General features: G+C 29.3%; 3 protein-coding genes across 6 annotated transcripts in view; 1 reads left to right on the top strand and 2 right to left on the bottom strand.

The window, feature by feature from the left end:
* Positions 1-15,687, bottom strand: part of LOC149954294 (uncharacterized) — a 92,153-nt gene extending 76,466 nt beyond the window's left edge. Inside the window, exons 1-3 of one of the 4 annotated variants that reach the window (XM_090170320.1) lie at positions 15,648-15,687; positions 14,856-14,954; positions 13,979-14,799 (exon numbers count right to left, since the gene is read on the bottom strand). In XM_090170320.1, the coding sequence (XP_090026446.1) occupies positions 14,086-14,799; positions 14,856-14,906 (765 nt within the window). In that variant the 5' untranslated portion in view covers positions 14,907-14,954; positions 15,648-15,687 and the 3' untranslated portion in view covers positions 13,979-14,085. Of the gene's footprint in view, positions 1-13,978; positions 14,800-14,855; positions 14,958-15,647 lie in introns of those variants that run through there. The other 3 variants (XM_090170321.1, XM_090170319.1, XR_016480105.1) reach the window with 3 other exon arrangements.
* LOC149954295 (mite group 2 allergen-like Ixo r 2) lies at positions 7,786-8,536 on the bottom strand. Its single transcript, XM_090170316.1, has 4 exons — positions 8,452-8,536; positions 8,278-8,379; positions 8,031-8,209; positions 7,786-7,945 (listed from the first exon to the last, which is right to left on the bottom strand). Exons 1-4 carry the CDS (start codon positions 8,519-8,521, stop codon positions 7,856-7,858), a joined length of 441 nt encoding a protein of 146 aa, XP_090026442.1. The 5' UTR covers positions 8,522-8,536; the 3' UTR covers positions 7,786-7,855.
* Positions 15,688-18,899: 3,212 nt separating the features above from the next.
* LOC149954293 (uncharacterized) lies at positions 18,900-19,725 on the top strand. Its single transcript, XM_090169876.1, has 2 exons — positions 18,900-18,936; positions 19,012-19,725. The coding sequence occupies exons 1-2, from the start codon at positions 18,934-18,936 to the stop codon at positions 19,723-19,725; spliced, it is 717 nt and encodes a 238-aa protein (XP_090026002.1). The 5' UTR covers positions 18,900-18,933.
* The last annotated feature ends 3,053 nt before the right edge of the window (positions 19,726-22,778 follow it).

Below are 22,778 nucleotides of genomic sequence, written 5' to 3'. Positions count from 1 at the left end.
TATTTTATGTTTATTAAATATATTATGTTTCTTAAATATATTATGTTTATTAAATATATTATGTTTCTTACATATATTATGTTTATTAAATATATTATGTTTATTAAATATATTATGTTTATTAAATATATTATGTTTATTAAATATTTTATGTTTATTAAATATTTTATGTTTATTAAATATATTATGTTTCTTAAATATATTATGTTTCTTAAATATATTATGTTTATTAAATATATTATGTTTCTTAAATATATTATGTTTATTAAATATTTTATGTTTATTAAATATTTTATGTTTATTAAATATATTATATTTATTAAATATATTATATTTATTAAATATATTATGTTTATTAAATATATTATATTTATTAAATATATTATGTTTATTAAATATATTATATTTATTAAATATATTATGTTTATTAAATATATTATGTTTATTAAATATATTATATTTATTAAATATATTATGTTTATTAAGTATATTATGTTTATTAAATATTTTATGTTTATTAAATATTTTATGTTTCTTAAATATATTATGTTTATTAAATATTTTATGTTTATTAAATATATTATGTTTCTTACATATATTATGTTTATTAAATATATTATGTTTATTAAATATATTATGTTTATTAAATATATTATTTTTATTAAATATTTTATGTTTATTAAATATTTTATGTTTATTAAATATATTATGTTTCTTAAATATATTATGTTTCTTAAATATATTATGTTTATTAAATATATTATGTTTCTTAAATATATTATGTTTATTAAATATTTTATGTTTATTAAATATTTTATGTTTATTAAATATATTATATTTATTAAATATATTATATTTATTAAATATATTATGTTTATTAAATATATTATATTTATTAAATATATTATGTTTATTAAATATATTATATTTATTAAATATATTATATTTTTTAAATATATTATATTTATTAAATATATTATGTTTATTAAATATATTATGTTTTTTAAATATATTATATTTATTAAATATATTATGTTTATTAAATATATTATGTTTATTAAATATTTTATGTTTATTAAGTATATTATGTTTATTAAATATATTATGTTTATTAAATATATTATGTTTATTAAATATATTATGTTTCTTACATATATTATGTTTATTAAATATATTATGTTTCTTACATATATTATGTTTATTAAATATATTATGTTTATTAAATATATTATGTTTATTAAATATATTATGTTTATTAAATATTTTATGTTTATTAAATATTTTATGTTTATTAAATATATTATGTTTCTTAAATATATTATGTTTATTAAATATATTATGTTTCTTAAATATATTATGTTTATTAAATATTTTATGTTTATTAAATATTTTATGTTTATTAAATATTTTATGTTTATTAAATATATTATATTTATTAAATATATTATATTTATTAAATATATTATGTTTATTAAATATATTATATTTATTAAATATATTATGTTTATTAAATATATTATATTTATTAAATATATTATGTTTATTAAATATATTATATTTATTAAATATATTATGTTTATTAAGTATATTATGTTTATTAAATATTTTATGTTTCTTAAATATATTATGTTTATTAAATATATTATGTTTCTTACATATATTATGTTTATTAAATATATTATGTTTATTAAATATATTATGTTTATTAAATATTTTATGTTTATTAAATATTTTATGTTTATTAAATATATTATGTTTATTAAATATATTATGTTTATTAAATATATTATGTTTATTAAATAAATTATGTTTCTTAAATATATTATGTTTCTTAAATATATTATGTTTATTAAATATATTATGTTTCTTAAATATATTATGTTTATTAAATATATTATGTTTCTTAAATATATTATGTTTATTAAATATTTTATGTTTATTAAATATATTATATTTATTAAATATATTATATTTATTAAATATATTATGTTTATTAAATATATTATATTTATTAAATATATTATGTTTATTAAATATATTATATTTATTAAATATATTATGTTTATTAAATATATTATATTTATTAAATATATTATGTTTATTAAGTATATTATGTTTATTAAATATTTTATGTTTCTTAAATATTTTATGTTTATTAAATATATTATGTTTCTTAAATATATTATGTTTATTAAATATATTATGTTTCTTACATATATTATGTTTATTAAATATATTATGTTTATTAAATATATTATGTTTATTAAATATATTATGTTTATTAAATATTTTATGTTTATTAAATATTTTATGTTTATTAAATATATTATGTTTCTTAAATATATTATGTTTATTAAATATTTTATGTTTATTAAATATTTTATGTTTATTAAATATATTATATTTATTAAATATATTATATTTATTAAATATATTATGTTTATTAAATATATTATATTTATTAAATATATTATGTTTATTAAATATATTATATTTATTAAATATATTATGTTTATTAAATATATTATATTTATTAAATATATTATGTTTATTAAGTATATTATGTTTATTAAATATTTTATGTTTATTAAATATTTTATGTTTATTAAATATATTATGTTTCTTAAATATATTATGTTTATTAAGTATATTATGTTTCTTACATATATTATGTTTATTAAATATATTATGTTTATTAAATATATTATTTTTATTAAATATTTTATGTTTATTAAATATTTTATGTTTATTAAATATATTATGTTTCTTAAATATATTATGTTTCTTAAATATATTATGTTTATTAAATATATTATGTTTCTTAAATATATTATGTTTATTAAATATTTTATGTTTATTAAATATTTTATGTTTATTAAATATATTATATTTATTAAATATATTATATTTATTAAATATATTATGTTTATTAAATATATTATATTTATTAAATATATTATGTTTATTAAATATATTATATTTATTAAATATATTATGTTTATTAAATATATTATATTTATTAAATATATTATGTTTATTAAGTATATTATGTTTATTAAATATTTTATGTTTATTAAATATTTTATGTTTATTAAATATATTATATTTATTAAATATATTATATTTATTAAATATATTATGTTTATTAAATATATTATATTTATTAAATATATTATGTTTATTAAATATATTATATTTATTAAATATATTATGTTTATTAAATATATTATATTTATTAAATATATTATGTTTATTAAGTATATTATGTTTATTAAATATTTTATGTTTATTAAATATTTTATGTTTATTAAATATATTATGTTTCTTAAATATATTATGTTTATTAAATATATTATGTTTCTTACATATATTATGTTTATTAAATATATTATGTTTATTAAATATATTATTTTTATTAAATATTTTATGTTTATTAAATATTTTATGTTTATTAAATATATTATGTTTCTTAAATATATTATGTTTCTTAAATATATTATGTTTATTAAATATATTATGTTTCTTAAATATATTATGTTTATTAAATATTTTATGTTTATTAAATATTTTATGTTTATTAAATATATTATATTTATTAAATATATTATATTTATTAAATATATTATGTTTATTAAATATATTATATTTATTAAATATATTATGTTTATTAAATATATTATATTTATTAAATATATTATGTTTATTAAATATATTATATTTATTAAATATATTATGTTTATTAAGTATATTATGTTTATTAAATATTTTATGTTTATTAAATATTTTATGTTTATTAAATATATTATGTTTCTTAAATATATTATGTTTATTAAATATATTATGTTTCTTACATATATTATGTTTATTAAATATATTATGTTTATTAAATATATTATGTTTATTAAATATATTATGTTTATTAAATATTTTATGTTTATTAAATATTTTATGTTTATTAAATATATTATGTTTCTTAAATATATTATGTTTATTAAATATATTATGTTTCTTAAATATATTATGTTTATTAAATATTTTATGTTTATTAAATATTTTATGTTTATTAAATATTTTATGTTTATTAAACATATTATATTTATTAAATATATTATATTTATTAAATATATTATGTTTATTAAATATATTATATTTATTAAATAAATTATGTTTATTAAATATATTATATTTATTAAATATATTATGTTTATTAAATATATTATATTTATTAAATATATTATGTTTATTAAGTATATTATGTTTATTAAATATTTTATGTTTCTTAAATATATTATGTTTATTAAATATATTATGTTTCTTACATATATTATGTTTATTAAATATATTATGTTTATTAAATATATTATGTTTATTAAATATTTTATGTTTATTAAATATTTTATGTTTATTAAATATATTATGTTTATTAAATATATTATGTTTATTAAATATATTATGTTTATTAAATATTTTATGTTTATTAAATATTTTATGTTTATTAAATATATTATGTTTATTAAATATATTATGTTTATTAAATATATTATGTTTCTTAAATATATTATGTTTCTTAAATATATTATGTTTCTTAAATATATTATGTTTCTTAAATATATTATGTTTATTAAATATTTTATGTTTATTAAATATTTTATGTTTATTAAATATATTATATTTATTAAATATATTATATTTATTAAATATATTATGTTTATTAAATATATTATATTTATTAAATATATTATGTTTATTAAATATATTATATTTATTAAATATATTATGTTTATTAAGTATATTATGTTTATTAAATATTTTATGTTTCTTAAATATATTATGTTTATTAAATATATTATGTTTCTTACATATATTATGTTTATTAAATATATTATGTTTATTAAATATATTATGTTTATTAAATATTTTATGTTTATTAAATATTTTATGTTTATTAAATATATTATGTTTATTAAATATATTATGTTTATTAAATATATTATGTTTATTAAATATTTTATGTTTATTAAATATTTTATGTTTATTAAATATATTATGTTTATTAAATATATTATGTTTATTAAATATATTATGTTTCTTAAATATATTATGTTTCTTAAATATATTATGTTTCTTAAATATATTATGTTTCTTAAATATATTATGTTTATTAAATATTTTATGTTTATTAAATATTTTATGTTTATTAAATATATTATATTTATTAAATATATTATATTTATTAAATATATTATGTTTATTAAATATATTATATTTATTAAATATATTATGTTTATTAAATATATTATATTTATTAAATATATTATGTTTATTAAATATATTATATTTATTAAATATATTATGTTTATTAAATATATTATATTTATTAAATATATTATGTTTATTAAGTATATTATGTTTATTAAATATTTTATGTTTATTAAATATTTTATGTTTATTAAATATATTATGTTTATTAAATATATTATGTTTCTTACATATATTATGTTTATTAAATATATTATGTTTATTAAATATATTATATTTATTAAATATATTATGTTTATTAAATATATTATATTTATTAAATATATTATGTTTATTAAATATATTATATTTATTAAATATATTATGTTTATTAAATATATTATATTTATTAAATATATTATGTTTATTAAGTATATTATGTTTATTAAATATTTTATGTTTCTTAAATATATTATGTTTATTAAATATTTTATGTTTCTTACATATATTATGTTTATTAAATATATTATGTTTCTTACATATATTATGTTTATTAAATATTTTATGTTTATTAAATATATTATGTTTATTAAATATTTTATGTTTATTAAATATTTTATGTTTATTAAATATATTATGTTTCTTACATATATTATGTTTATTAAATATATTTTGTTTCTTACATATATTATGTTTATTAAATATTTTATGTTTATTAAATATATTATGTTTATTAAATATTTTATGTTTATTAAATATTTTATGTTTATTAAATATATTATGTTTATTAAATATATTATGTTTATTAAATATATTATGTTTATTAAATATATTATGTTTATTAAATATATTATGTTTATTAAATATATTATGTTTTTTAAATATATTATATTTATTAAATATATTATGTTTCTTAAATATATTATGTTTCTTAAATATATTATGTTTCTTAAATATATTATGTTTATTAAATATTTTATGTTTATTAAATATTTTATGTTTATTAAATATATTATATTTATTAAATATATTATATTTATTAAATATATTATGTTTATTAAATATATTATGTTTATTAAATATATTATATTTATTAAATATATTATGTTTATTAAATATATTATATTTATTAAATATATTATGTTTATTAAGTATATTATGTTTATTAAATATTTTATGTTTATTAAATATTTTATGTTTATTAAATATATTATGTTTCTTAAATATATTATGTTTATTAAATATATTATGTTTCTTACATATATTATGTTTATTAAATATATTATGTTTATTAAATATATTATATTTATTAAATATATTATGTTTATTAAATATATTATATTTATTAAATATATTATGTTTATTAAATATATTATATTTATTAAATATATTATGTTTATTAAATATATTATATTTATTAAATATATTATGTTTATTAAGTATATTATGTTTATTAAATATTTTATGTTTCTTAAATATATTATGTTTATTAAATATTTTATGTTTCTTACATATATTATGTTTATTAAATATATTATGTTTCTTACATATATTATGTTTATTAAATATTTTATGTTTATTAAATATTTTATGTTTATTAAATATATTATGTTTATTAAATATATTATGTTTATTAAATATATTATGTTTATTAAATATATTATGTTTATTAAATATATTATGTTTATTAAATATATTATGTTTTTTAAATATATTATATTTATTAAATATATTATGTTTATTAAATATATTATATTTATTAAATATATTATGTTTATTAAATATATTTTTTCTTGAAAATATATTATATTTTCAAGAAACAATTTAATTTTCAATTTTACATGTGAAAAGGCAATGAAACTTGTTAAAGTCTATCGATAATTCCGCGCTAAACCAAAACACTGGTAATAGGCTAAGAGTCTAAGAGTAGTAGCAATTTGGTCGCAAATTTTTTATCTATAGGAAGAGCATGGGTGACGTACTAGGACGTCACAGTGCCATTATTCTATAAAGATTTAGATATAAGGTTGTTTAGATAATAAAAGTAATAATAATCCTACTCTTAGTAAGTTAGTCTTTAAGTTCTTAACAAGTTGTAAGAATATTTTTAGATGTCTAAAATAATAAACATCTAAAAATTTTCCACTCGTGTTTTTTAAAATTCAAAACTTTGAATGTGGGTTTTTAAGTGGGTTTTTTAAAGTGGGTAATACCCAAAAAAAAACCCATGGGGTTTTTTGGGCTGTGTTTTTTTAAATCGAACCCTAGTGTCTCACGAAGCCCGCGACGCTAAGTGTTTTTAAATGGGAGGACAAGTCAATTTAATAAACACATAACAACGAACCACTGCGAATAGCACATTTTGACAGTAAGTAATGAATTTAAAGATAATCTTATGGGGCAATATTTTTAGTTTGAAACGGAGGCTCTACGCGCCAGTCGCCAAACCTGCGCTGTCGACAACACCTTTAATTCTTCTTTCATACACCAAAAGTGAAAATTACCAGTAACTTGGTTTGCCAAGTGAAACCCAAATATTTAAGTGGTAAAAATGACAGTTTTATTGTACACTAAAATACAATATATGATAAAACATATTTACAACACTATCAATCATTTAAGCCTTCGTGATGCGAACCTTGAGACGAGCGCAAGCCAAACTTTTCCCGACTTCGTTCACACCCTTGTAGGTGACTTCCATCAGTTGCTACAAGATGGCCAAAACAATCTCGTGATTAAGCGATTAATATTAATTAATTACGGATAGCTTGAAACTGATTGAAGGCACTCACGGCGGGGATCATCTTGTGGATGTGGAAGGTGGATGTGTAGGTGTAGATGTTCCCTGGCTTGACGGGACAGGCGGGTTTGATCTTGCCCAAGCAGATGTCCTCGTTGTCCTTGGGGAAGGCCATCTCGCGACCACGCAAGTTGCCGGTTATGGAGGTGGTCGCCGAACGAGCACCGAAAACTGCGAGGAAACGAATGAGATAAGATTCAAGCGTGGTCAAGTTGCCCAAAGAAATTAATCGAAATTACGAGCACGGATGACAGCTTGAAGCTTGATGGTGGAGCCGTGTTTGAAGACGCAAGGTTCGCTGTCGCAAGGAGTCACGACCAGCTTCATCAGACTTCCGTTTCCTACGAACAAATAAATGTATTAACTGCCCTATCTTAACCCACTACAACTGATTTACAACCGCAGCAACTTACCACAATCAGTGAATTGAACGGCTTCGGCATTGACCATGGCGAATATCGACACCACGATTGCTAAGACCATTAGACTAACAGAGGACATTTTCGCGATCACTTTTGAACAATAAATTAGGCAAAAAAGAAACCTAATGGGGGGGGGGATACCACCGCTGATAAAATGCTGTTCCTAGACGTTTAACGACTTCTTTTATACCCGAGGTCTTACTGACCAAAAATTTGAATCTTTTCTGAGGAGAGGTATATTTTGGCTTGCTAACTTGTTACTGATTTACTCTTCTTTCCTACAATATAAATTTGAGGTTTTGTTCATGGTTAAATATTTTTATTTTTCGCTTTCCATATAGAAAATCAATTTACATATAGTCAATAAATTGACTCACTATGTAGTTACACTGATTAAACGGGCAAACTCATACGCTAACTTCTTGGTTAATAATTTTCCTCGAGGTATGCACAGTGTGCTGACAGATCAAATTTGTGGCCCAAAATCTACAGCGTATCTATCTATATAACACATATTGGGCTTTGTTTTGGGTTAGAGGATTTCAAAATTACAAGATTTGAGACGATAGCGCCACCTGGTGACAACTTAACATTTAGGTGGCACTACATGTCTGTTCTTTCTAAGATCATTTACTCCTGGACTGCAATGAAGGTAGACGTTGTTGTTAAGCTAGTGTCGCCGCTACCCCAACGCCACCATCGTTATATAGAGGCAACTCTCATCCACAAGAGAATTCGGGTGGGGTGCATTTGTGGCGACTCCTCATTTGGCCGACTCCTCATTTGACCGACTTTTCATTTGGGCGACTGCTCATATGTCCGAATGCCCATTTGGCGGACAGCTCATTTGGTCGACTTTTCGGTCGGCCAAATGAGCAGACCATATGGCTTACTACTCATTAGGCTGACTACTCATTTGGCCGACTACTCTTTTAGCCGAAATTCTGGTCGGCCAAATGAGCAGTCCATTTGGCCGACTGCTCGTTTGGCCGACTACTCATTTGACCGACTACTCTTTTAGCCGAAATTCTATTCGGCCAAATGAGCAGTCCATTTGGCCGCCGACTGCTCGTTTGGCCGACTACTCATCTGACCGACTGCTCATTTGACCGACTGCTCATTTAACCGACTGCTCATTTGACCGACTGCTCATTTGACCGACTGCTCGTTTGGCCGACTGCTCGTTTGGCCGACTACGCGACGAAAAATTATAACTAATAACACTTAACAAATGAGTGGTTATTTACTTTTTTCTACGACTGAATTCAAGTCTATCAATTTACGTTCGAATGTACATCCCTTACATCAGAATGTACATAGAAACACTAACGACGTAAGTAAAGTAAGTAAGATACAATTTGGATATAGTAGCGCTCGCCAGAAATTAAAACTATGAAATAAACTACTGTCAAAGAAAAGTTACTCGTACCTTGGAAAGGAATAAAAACAGCGGTGTCGTTAAGCGAATCACTCGCATTGAATATTGGAAAACTAATAAATAACTAATTTATTTCGCCAACAATTAAATTTCAAAATTTTCTGATATTAAATAATTTGGAAGCCCATGTATTAAATTTTGGAGGCCCCTACCAAAATTTCAAGTAGGCCCAGGCAAAGTGCGTTTGTATCAAATAAATACGCCACTACTCCGACCAAGATAATTTTTTTACAAGGTCTCTTATAGAAGTTTTTTTAAATTTAAGCGCCTCTAGCGGTACTTTTGAGAACTAGGACTAGCTGTGAGGGAAAGTCGACTTTTAGGAACGCGTCCGCCATTAAACAGTCGTCCTTCTTGAACGAGCGTAATAGTAGATTAATAATTGTCAGAGTAGTACAACTTAATATCAATTAATAATGCCAACCCACTGTTGTGTTCCTGAGTGTACACAGCGAGGATACAAAAATGTATCTGATGGAGTGATTTCTAAAGTAAGAACGTTATTTTAAATAAATTAAAAGTTGATTTGAATCAATTATCCTACCTAAGCCTAGTTATTCTAGGTATCTTTTCAAAAGTTTCCAATTGATAAAGTTTGCTCTTTACACTTCACCGAAAAAGATTATTGGCCAAACATGGCTAATGGCCACAAACATCTTAAGAACTATGCTGCCCCTACAGTAAGTAACAGTATTCAAATGGAATACAGATAATGAGGTAAAGAAAAGAAGAACTCTTAACCGCGCTGAACCTACTCTAAAATCATAGACTAAATGTCATGATGTCATATCTTCGGAAGACCCTAATAGTATTGACGAAGAACCATGCATAGTCGTTTTACGTAATGTAGAATCTGATTGTTGTATATGTAAAAATACCATAAAAAGCATGCATCCATCCACCCGAAGAGGGGGGTAGAAAAGGAATGCCTTAAGAGCAAGGGGATTACACAGCACTTCTCATCCAGCCTCCAATGTCACCACTTGTGTAATTATCTTAGTCATATCATTTCCAGTATTAAACTATCTTTATATTCCCAACTTAAGCATCTTCAATTAGAATAAGTTAGAATAAAACACTGATGAAGAACGTAGAGTAGGTGATTTTGTTAGAAATGCACCGATGGAAGTGGATGTCAGTATTTAGACAGAAAAAAGTGATGATGAACTTAGACAGTAAATAAAGCTCAAAGATACCGCGTTGGAGGAAAGAGAAGCGCAAATCAAGTTACTCGATGGGAGAATCGCTAATTTAACACTTGCAATCACAGAGAGAGAGGAAGAAATTTCAATTGTGAAAGATGCTAGTGTGAAGTTAGGTGAAGAAATTAAAAACTTAACTCGCACTATTGAAAAGCAAAATGATGAAATTAGTAGCTTAAAGAAGGAAATTTTCTCATTAAAAGGAGTCTCATTAGTGAATGATGTGAAACTGAAAATTTTACAGACCACGAATGAAGATTAAGCAAATGAACTTAAGCCCATAACTAGGATGGACTCTTTGAGAGAACGGAACGATGATGTAAATTTCAACACAGGAATGCCAACTTATTCGAGACTTATTTCTTTACACAGTTTTTTTAAACCAGGAGAAAATGGTGAAAACATAAAATTGTGGTACTACACATCGAAGCAATCATGGAAATAAAACAAAATTTCAAACGACAGTACATCCGTAGGTATTAAAAGAGGGCGGAACAGAAAATTATCAACCCCTAACCAATTTCTTATGGTATTAATGAAACTTCACCTCGGCCTTTTTGAAAGAGATTTGGCTAAGAGATTTGGAGTATCCATGTCAACTATTAGTAACACATTTATCACTTGGATAAACTTTATGTACTTACAACTTTCCCAAATATTTCTTTGGCCAACTCGGGAGTATTTCGATCAGTACATGCCTGCTTCGTTTAAAGAAGCTTATCCATCAACTCGGGTGCTGATCAACGCGACGGAAATAAAATGTGAAAGCTCTCAGTCTTTTGTCATACAGTCTGGTACATAATCTTACTATAAGTCTACAAACACTTTTAAAGGATTAGTGGGGATTAGCCCTAATGGTTATGTGACATTTGTGTCGAGTCTTCACACCGGTTGAATATCTGACAAAGAAATTACAAGAAGAAGTGGATTTCTTGCGCTGGATTTTTCTGAAAATGACTCTGTTATGGCAGACAAGGGTTTCAAGATACAAGACCTGCTAGATTCGATTAACAAAAATGTGAAACTAAATATTCCTCCATTTTTGGGAGCAAATGGGCAATTCACGGAAGATGAAATTCAAGAACCCCAAAAAATTATCTGGTCCCCACAGTCTCATGAGTTAGACCAAAGAATATAGACCCCAGGAATCGAAAGAAAAACCGAATCGGCTCTCGAGTTGACGGGTGAGCTTCCGGCTAGGCGAATCAATAGAACCGGAAATAAGACCGTCAACCTAGGTTTGCCTTTGGAGGCTAGAGACAAGCAAATTATACTAGATAGAGCTGCAGTTTCCATTCCTGGGGTCTAAATTCTTTGGTTAGACAAATATATGGCACTAGTCCAATGACAGCTGTTTTTCTTTGTAAATCCAGTAATGTCGCAGTACGAAACCTTTTTCTTTCTTGATTGTTACAGTAGCATTGTTAAAAATCTATATAATATTTTATTAATTAAAGAAGTTAATGTTAATTTCGTAAATGTTATTTTATGTATAGTAATAAGATAAAATAACTAATTTTGTATAAGTTTATAGGAAAACATAGAATGTAAAATATAACTAAAAGCTTTCTAAACTAATCTTTGTAAAATATTAGTATTTTAACTTGAAAATAACCGTTGGAAATAATCCTTTGTAAAACTCATCCAAGAATATATTCATTGTATACGTGTTACTGCATGTCAAATGTAACAACCCATCAAGGGATTAGGTCGTTCGCTTGGTCTATTTCCCAAACTTTCCATCACGTCCGAGGAGCCCCTGCACTGAGTCATTGACGTCAAAACCGAGGCTTCCTTTATATTGTATTGTAAAAATTCTTCACTTTGAAAACTTTTCTCGCTCTGAGAACGAAGTATTTTAGAGTGGTCCAAACCTTAAGACCACGCCAAAATAAATATAACTTAACTTTAAAACAAAACCTTGTCGTCATTCAACTAAATCTAAGGCGCGTTTAGAACTCCCAATTCAAACACAATTACCACGAATTAAATATCATTTTTCAGTCGGTGATATTTAAGAAAAATAGCTCTCCAGAACCTGTAAAAAAATAGAAATCGACATACCAAAACCCGATTTTCTACAAGAATATAGTAGACGAATGTTTGGCAGTATTTGTGAAGTGAAATATCGTTGTCTAGTCAAAGCAAGCCAAACCTTTTATCAGCATCTCGCAGTCCTAAAGACTAGTTGTAGACTTTCAACATAATTTAAGATAATTTGGAAATTTATAAGACTAATACATTATTAAAAACCTAAATGCATTATAAGAAACTACAATATAGGGGTAAGGGGGCTCTTATTACATTAAAAAAAAGTGAAAGTAAAAATTATACGTGTAGCCAGAATTAGATTAGGAGAAGTTACTACAGAGCCGGAAATTCTGGAAGCGCAAATGCCTGACAAAAGCGTGGGGGATAAGTTTCTTTCTCGTAGAAAGTTCCACCCCCTTAAGAGGAGAGAAGATTCTCGATGGACGCTGGGTAACGCTACCGCCATCTACCGTGAGCTAACGAAATGAAAATATAGTCTGCTATATCGTATATTTTCAATTGTAGGCTTAGATATTAAGTGTAACGGGTGGTCGGATTACTTCCGCCACGGGTGTCTCCACCCCTGTCCCCACGTATCCCCCCGTTGGCGTAGCCGTTACATATATCTCGCCCTAATTAATCAGGTGGACGAGCGGAATGAATTTGTTCCGCACGTTACAATCCCGAATAAAAAAAGATATTAAGTGTTGTTAGACATGGAAGCGCGGGACTGGGATACAATAAGTACAAATAAATGCAATGTATACAATCTTCTTGTACGTCATACTTTGATTGCGAAACTCGGTTTCAGAATAACACCCCGTCAAACCATCGACTCAACTCTTCATTTTAAAAATTGCAATTTTATTTTGTACAGGTAGGCCTATTTACATGAACGTAAATATAACAGTAATAAATACAGATTTTAAAAAAATAACGCTACAGGACCGATTTCTAAATAGCGCCGTGTAAAGTCTTCGAGACGCGAGCCACCTTGTTATTGAAGCTCTTCTCGATCACATCCTTGGCCACTTGGAAGGAAGCTGCCTTGGACGCCTCCATGTCCGCGATCATCTCACCAAAGCCCTGAACAGCTTGGATCTTAGAATCCACCTTCGTGGAAACTGGACCAGAGGTTTTAGCTTTATAGATTTCAGGGATGGGTTGGGAGTAAGCAGACTTTGATCCCTTGACGACCTTCATTTGTGGGATAGCCACGTGATATTTTTGCAGGTTCACTTCTGGTCTGTGAACGATAAGAGTGTGGGGCACCTTGTACACCATGGGTTTGTGCTGGACCACGGGACTGGGAATGACGAAGATGGCCTGAGGCACCCTGAAGAGGGCGGGCTTAGTTTGGACGATGGGTTTTGGTGCCTCGATGACCGGCGAAGGGATGTTGAGGACTACTTTCTTCTCCTTCAAGATATTCCCCGAGAAGCCGATTTCGGCGTGGGGAACATCGTGCACTTCTGGGGCGCCTTTAGGCATCTCGATAGTTGGTTGTACCAGAGACAAGGACGGTTGAGGAATGTCGAAAATGGCAGCCGGCAACTCTAAGGGCTGTTCCTGAACAGTGTTCAAGGGCGGGGCCACGTCCAAGGGCATTGGAGCTGCGATCTCAACATCATGCGGAGCTTCAACGTCGATGGGTTTTTGACACAGAACCTGAAGTCACGTGCAAGATCAATAACGAACAAAGATATTATTTTATTTAATATTACCATTGCTGTCAACGTCAGGAGAGAGATTAGCCCAATCATTTTGTTCCTCATACAACTTTTTCCGTTATACCTAGTAAGTTCGGTTAATGGCTAGATTGCCTGGAAATTAATGATATAGTTGGGTTTGACACTGCATATTTATACTACTCCTTCGTTGGTTCTTTTTTCCAAGACTTTTTTAAATATAAACCGCAAACCTATAATTTATTATTTCCATTTTTTACGAAAAAAATGATTTTATTCCGGTTTTCGTACACAAATGCTTGTAGAGAGAACACACTACACTCATCCTGTTCATATTAAGATATACAAGGTGTTCCGGAAAATGAAATTTTTTAATATTCTATGGAACATTCCTCGTGCACGGGGAAATGTATTAGTGTAAAATTGAATGACTTTGAAGACATGGTTCAAGGTCAGTCAAAAACTATTTTGATAAACGTTTGGTTCACGGATTTGGTTCCAATTAGAACGCCATATTATTAGTCCAAACTAGGAGCAACAAACACAAGAAAAACGCAGCTAGCCTTAAACATGCTAACGCAGTGTTGTGTACAAATTTCATTGGACGAGCCTTTACGCTGAACGTTTTACGGGCGGGGGGAAGACAATTTCCGAATTTTCCCCTTCCGACGGCAGCAGGCGCTAAAGCGTCTAGCCAATGAAAACTGTACGAAAGAAATTGCACGACTGTTGACGGGTTGCGTTCTACTTGTGTGGACACGGTTGAAGAGGTAAAAAAGACCAACAACGTTTGGGGAAACTAAAATATATTTATTTAATAAGTTAAACCGATACGTGGTACTTCGGCCGATAGGCCTTCAGGGTGAAGTTAAAATTTAAGACTAATTAAAGGAATGATTTAAAAATTAAAACACGCGAAAATGACCACGTGACACACAATAATAAACCTACAAAAAAGGACTGTCAAAAAGGAGGATGTTTACAATAAGTTTGATGTTAAAAAGGGGAACGGGGTAAAACAGAAGGGGGAAGGCAAATACCAAAAAGGGGCCGGAGACCAAAAAACCATCAAATGCTTGCAAACAAAACTCCAAACCAGCGACCAAAAAACCACTGCCGATCGAAAGAGACGAAAACGTTAAAATGTCGAACGCTAGCGGGAAAAACACGCCACCGGGATGACCGCACGCGAAAAACCTAACAGGAAAAACGAACTACCTAAAAACCAACTCATCATTTAAACCGGAGGGAAACTCAGTACCCAAATTAAAAATTAAACGATTTTCTTCAGTACGCCTCTGCTCTGCTTGGTGGATAAATTAGTTGTACGCAAGACGCGAATGGAGACGTCATTGATTGTATGCGTGTTGTTAAAGTGATCATTGATGTAGTTATTATCTGCAGACTTTCTAATGTCGTCGAGATGTTTTCTGAAACGATCAGCGAGCCGCCTCTGCGTCTCACCAATGTGAAGAATATTGAAAACCTTGCAGCTGAGAGCGTAGATTAGATTGGCAGTCGTGCAGCTGAAAGACCCCTTGATGGGGAAATCACGCCTTGGACCACGGACGGTAAGGTCAGACGACACAAACGCGCAAGTGTTGCATTCTTTAGTACCCTCATCAGTCACGCGAGAATCTTGGCCCAGCAACGAGGAGAGAATGCGGGATATTATCACGACGGTAGCTAAGTCTTGGAGGTTCAGTAAAAATATTGCTTGTGTCGGGGTCCAGTTGTAGAAGGTGGTAATGTTTGCGAATGACAGTCTCGATCCGACACATCTGAGGATGGTACGTTAGAACTACAGATGGCCTCTCATTTGTAGACTTCTTTGGGTTGATGGCAAGGGCCTCATTCCGGGAAACAGTGGAAACCCTGTTAATGGCCAACTGCGAGACCGTATCAGAGAAACCCCTTGCAGAGAAAGTGTCCGGCATCTCGGCAGCCTTTTTTATTAAAGTCGTCATCTGAAGAGCAAATTCTACGTAAACGGAGAAACTGGGAATAAGGAATAGCATTAGTGGTGTGCCGAGGATGGGAAGAAGTCGGCAAAAGATTTGAACGTGAATCAGTTGGCTCGCGATACAACGGGTTGAAACGCCATCACCAGAAATAGGTAAATCCAAAAAAACAACCTTAGTTTCAGAGACGAAAAGAGTGAATTCCAGAGAAGGATGCATGGCACAATAGGCAGTAAGGAACGTGTCAAGGTCATGACGACTACAAGAGGCAAACTGTGTGACGTCATCGATGAAACGACCATAAAATTCCGGAATGGGACCAGCATAACCTGAAAAGAAGCGCTCCTCGACCCAACCAACAAATAAATTCTCAAAACTAGGACCCATCTTAGTTCCCATAGCAACCCCGCTAACCTGTCTGTAGAACTTGCCATCAAAAGAGAAAGTGTTCAATGTCAACACCAGCTCCGCGAGACGAACGAGAGTTCCGGTGGTAGGGTATTTGTCGGTTCTCTGGTCAAAAAAATGCTGAAGGGCGCGAAGTCCATCAGAGTCGGGAATAACCGTGTATAAAGATTTGATATCCAATGAAAGAGAAATAAGAGAAACGGCGGAGAGCATCACTAGTATCTTTAATGTATCTCGGAAGAGAAGTCACAAAAGGCTGCATTTCTCCGTTTAGAACACTCGAAATGTACTCTATACCATTTTGGATTTTAGGCAGAATTTAAAAACCAGAGGTCCGGTGGTTTTCTACTATAAGACAAATCGCCATTGGGGGAAGATCTGTTTCCTTGATCATTTCACCTTTGAGAAACAAACACAAGGAGAACGCAGCTAGCCTTTAAACACGCTAACGAAGGGTTGTGTACGAATTTCATTGGACGAGCGTCACGAGCCTTTACGCTGAACGTCTTACGGGCGGGGGGAAGACAATTTCGGAATTTTCCCCTTCCGACGGCAGCAGGCGCTAAAGCGTCTAGCCAATGAAAAATGTACGCGAGAAAATCCATGACTTTTGACGGGTTGCGTTCTCCTTGTGTGGGTTGCTGTGTTTGTTGCTCCTAGATTTCACTGATTTCAGAAATGATCTGCTTTTGATGCTCAGGTGTCGGATCAATTTGAAGCTCCTCATAGAAGACAGGGTCAGAAAGCTGACGGAAGGCTTCGGCGAGGTAAAGATCCTTCTTCCAAACTACAATAGCACCTACCTTATCAGCAGGTTTAATAACGATATCACACCTACCTAGAAGATAACGTATTGCAGCACGTTCATCAAAAAATAAATTTGATGTCTTTTTTGTGTGGGGTGCTGTGTTTGTTTCTCCTAGGTTCAAATATTTTTGATAACACCAAATTTGGCCAATCAGAAGCCGCGAAATTGAAGGTTAATGAATTCAGTGTTTGATAATAAAATAATATTATTTAAGGTTACTAAATCCAATAAAAAACAACGGTTCAATTATGCGACCGTCAGCTACGATACATGATTGAGCTCGTTAAACGACGGAGTTCTTAGTGTTGTTCAACATTTTAATTGAAATTTCACGGAAGGAATTCATTATTATTCATCGCAAAACTTCAATTTATCGGCTTCTGATTGGTCAAATTTTGTAATATTAAAACTATTTGAACTAATAATATGGTGAGTAACAACTTTTTGTTTGGAGCCAAATCAAGGTCATTCAAATTTACACTAGTTATTGCCCCCCTGCACGAGGAATGTTCCGTAAAAATTTAAAAATTTTCAACAAATGTTTTTCAGTTATTTATCATTTTCCTTTTGCGGGACACCCTGTATATCCTAATATGTACAGGATTAGTGTAGTGTGTTCTCTCTACAAGCATTTGTGTACGCACTTAAAATCTTTATTATCAGAAGTCAGTATAAAAAAACAAAATATAAACAGCGATAATAACGGAATAAAAACATTTATTTCGCAAAAACTAAATTTTAGGTTTTCGGTTTATATTTAAAAAAGTCTTGGAAATAAAGAACAAACGAAAGAGTAGTATAAATATCCAGTGTCAAACATATCGGAATCATTGATCATCCATCGTTCCACCCATTAACATAACTTACTAAGTATTTCGAAAGAAGTTTCACGGTAAACAAAATGTTTGGGCTAATCTCTTTCCTGACGTTGGCAGCAATGGTAATAATAAATGAATTTAAATCTTTATCTTATTGATACCGTGATGTGCGAAATTGATGTTTCATGTGACTTCAGATCCTGTGCCAAAAATCCATCGACGTTGAAGCTCCGCATGCTGTTGAGATCGCAGCTCCAATGCCCTTGGACTTGGCCCCGCCCCTGAACACCGTAAAGGAACAAGCCTTAGAGTTGCCAGCTGCCGTTTTCGACATCCCTCAACCGTCCTTGTCTCTGGTACAACCAACAATCGAGATGCCTAAAGGTGCCCCAGAAGTGCACGATGTTCCCCACGCCGACATCGGCTTCTCGGGGAATATCTTGAAGGAGAAGAAAGTAGTCCTCAATATCCCTTCGCCGGTCATCGAGGCACCGAAACCCATCGTCCAAACTAAGCCCGCCCTCTTCAGGGTGCCTCAGGCCATCTTCGTCATTCCCAGTCCCGTGGTCCAGCACAAACCTATGGTGTACAAGGTGCCCCACACTCTCATCGTTCACAGACCAGAAGTGAATCTGCAACAATATCACGTGGCTATCCCGCAAATGAAGGTCGTCAAGGGATCAAAGTCTGCTTACTCCCAACCCATCCCTGAAATCTATAAAGCTAAAACCTCTGGTCCCGTTTTCACGAAGGTGGATTCTAAGATCCAAGCTGTTGAGGGCTTTGGCAAGATGATCGCGGACATGGAGGCGTCCAAGGCAGCTTCCTTCCAAGTGGCCAAGGATGTGATCGAGAAGAGCTTCAATAACAAGGTGGCTCGCGTCTCGAAGACTTTACACGGCGCTGTTTAGAAATCTGTCCTATAGCGTTATTTGTGGTTTTTTTTTAATATGTATTTATTACTGTAAATATTTACGTTCGTGTAAATAGGCCTACCTCTACAAAATAAAATTACAATTTTTAAAATGAAGAGATGAGTCGATGGATTAAAGGGGTGTTAAGCCTGGTTTTCACTGGGCTAAAAAACAGCGGAATTGGCCTTACGCGACGTTTGCGGAAATTTTTTTTTACGGAAAGCTTGCGATATTCCGCGAACAAGCGCGGAATGGAAGTTCTGTTTTAACGAATTTTTAAAACGCAACGCAACGTGCTAACCAACCAAGTGTAGATCGTGCGTTGACGTCACTAGCTAACTACTCTCGGTTTGATTCAATATGTTAGGCCTAAAAGCGACGCGTTTAGTTTATAAACATTGTTATTGTAATTTAGTCAAGTTTTTCACGATGACTTTTAAACAAAAAAGAATTAATGGTAGTCAACAGGAGTTATTCATAGATGAGGTTCGCGCTTTTTTTTTTATATGACCAAGCAAATAGTTGTTTTAAAAACAAAGAAATGAAAGAAAATCGGTGGAGCTATCTATGGCGTCCATTTTGATTCTGTGTGTTAGTAAAGATACAATCCTCAGCCCATGCGCTATCGAAACCGCCAGTTACAAACCAGTTGCGGAAAAGCCTTGGAAAACCCGCCGGAAATTTATTTGCGTAAAACAATTACCGCCGTTTTTTAGCCCAGTGAAAACCAGGCTTTATTCGGAAACCATGCAACTTGTATCTAATTGATTGCATATTTAAAAGATGTATCGATAACCTTTACTAGTTACTTTTCCGTGTTTCGCAATCAAAGTATGACGTACAAGAAGATTTTTTACATGACTACATTTACTCAATATATTAAGTACAGTGAAGCATAGGGCACAGGAATTTGTCAAGAGAAAGGAGCCTTTGGCGAAGTGAAAGCCAGCTTGGGAGGTGTCCTGAAAGAGCTCTAACCTAGAGCCCGGTTTATGATCAGCCCATTAGAGCCCACCGCATTTATTTGCCGTTGTCAACTAAATTTCAACGCGTGTCTTTGTTGTAGCAATTTGTGGACAGTGGTGCATGGAATATAATGACATAATTTATTTTGTTAATAAACCAATGTTTTCCTATAGTGGGGGCGGACGTAGAAGCCCTAAGAAAATAACTCACATTTGTTGTATCCATAAAAATTCAAGGTCCTTCAAAAAAAGATCTGTTCCATCAAGTGTAATGGGAAATATTCGCGTTCCAGTCTAAAAGCCAATTTATAGTCTGCTCTTTCATCATGATGAGATCTGGCTTTACGGTACACCCAAAGGAAGTGAGCCTGCAACAGTGCCACGTGGCCCTTCGCCAAATGAAGCTTCTAAAGTAAGGGTTCCAAGTCCGCCTACACTCAATCCATTCCTGAAAACTACTAAGTGAAGATGAAGGTGGATTCTAAGACGTTTTATAACATATTGAGGAATTATCACGCTCTAAATGAATTTCGAAAACCCTCACTTGTGAATAATACAAATAATCAGCTAGGCTAATATTCTTGGCTACGCCTTAAGAATTTTAATTCCTTTTAAACTAGGTGGCCAGGTAACAATGCGTAGGAGGGTGGTGCCAAGCCCTTCATGCCACGTGAGCCAACAGCTCCGTAAACCCTCTAGTATCGTTAACCTCAACAAGTTTTTTAAGAAACTGATCGCGGAAGGAGTTGTTTAGAGTTTTCTTCCAATGTCCCAGTCTGGTATTGAACCCGGCTCCTCTTACGAACCATTCCGTCACCCCATCGTTACAATAATAATCTAGTGAAATAAGAAATGCTTTTTCTACAACTCTAATATTTCACCACTCTCTAAAATCGCCCGAAATCTCCACTTACCCATCGACTCTCTTTACGTTCGATTAGAACTTTATAGCTTGAATAATTTCAATCACCCAGCGATCAAAACTCTTGGACGCTCTAAATAATTTAAGAAGTATGAATGACATCACCCTAAAAACGCCATATTTAGCGCACCTCCTCAGTTGGTGGAACAGAAGTAGTCATATACAACCAAGTTAATACTAAAAGTCAATCAAAGCTTTAGTTAGCTTCGACTGGACTAAATTTATTACGTCACTGATTACAATTATATCATTATCAGTTTCATATGACTTTAATCGATGTACAGAATTTAGGAAATTATTAGTTCTCGTTAATCAGTGACTAATCGTGGTAACGAGAATAATTATTCGATAGAAATTTATTTAAGAAACAATCTGATAAATAATTTTATGAGGGACAGTGGCATACTTATGACGGGTAATGGCATACTTATGAGGGACAGTGGCATACTTATGAGGGATTATGTTATATCTAAGACCTTTTACACCTATAATGCCAACGTTATAACTCCGATTTCAGAGTGTCCGCTACAAAACACCACCAACTGGAGAAAATCCGCGAAAGTAATCCACAAACATGCAACCCCCCTTTTTTATCCCCCTTCTTTAAGAGGCGAACGGTTCGCGCTCTCTTCCGCTGTTTTTCTCGGACTCAGGGTTCCTCTTCATTTCTAGCGGGGGGTCTAAATCATTTTTCGGTGGTCTGCAACTTCTCGGCCGTTAAATGGTTAAGCCTAGGGCCCTAGGCAACAATAATGCCGGCTATTCGGTGCTCTAATGGTGCATGCAAAAACGATTAGCGGTATATTCAAGACAATATTAAGTTAATTAAGTTTCCCAATGTAAAACGGGAACGTGCCAAATGTGATAAGTGCGTCAAGGCTTGTGGTAGGTTAGACCTTACAATGAAAGATTTGAAGAGTCGATACTCGAACAACCAGCCTAAACGATTTTACGTGTGGTCGTCACATTAATAATTCATAATTAAACATACCTTCAACAAGTTCCCAAAAGGTTTTAGTTGTAATTTCAATAAACTTTGCCATGTGGTTTCCACTTAAGCCTTGACGCCGTACATAACGGGCGAAAATTGGTCACGACTCGCGGGGCGACCGAGTAAAATGTCGGGAGAGGAGGGCGACGCTATGAACGAAAGGAGCGCGAAG

The sequence above is a fragment of the Leiobunum rupestre genome, chromosome 3, assembly GCF_980474605.1.
Source record: "Leiobunum rupestre chromosome 3, qqLeiRupe1.1.hap1, whole genome shotgun sequence".
Lineage (NCBI taxonomy): Eukaryota > Metazoa > Arthropoda > Arachnida > Opiliones > Sclerosomatidae > Leiobunum > Leiobunum rupestre.
The sequence above is the reverse complement of the archived record's forward strand: the minus strand, read 5'-3'. Positions and strand labels throughout refer to the sequence as shown.

What these genes read in the sequence shown, in the direction of transcription:
- LOC149954295 (XM_090170316.1), bottom strand. Translation starts at nt 8,521, where the DNA reads ATGGTCTTAGCAATCGTGGTGTCGATATTCGCCATGGTCAATGCCGAA. An exon ending in TCAAGCTGTCATCCGTGCTC is followed by an intron (nt 8,210 to 8,277) that starts GTAATTTCGATT and finishes GTTTCCTCGCAG; the next exon opens with TTTTCGGTGCTCGTTCGGCG. An exon ending in TCCACAAGATGATCCCCGCC is followed by an intron (nt 7,946 to 8,030) that starts GTGAGTGCCTTC and finishes GCCATCTTGTAG; the next exon opens with CAACTGATGGAAGTCACCTA.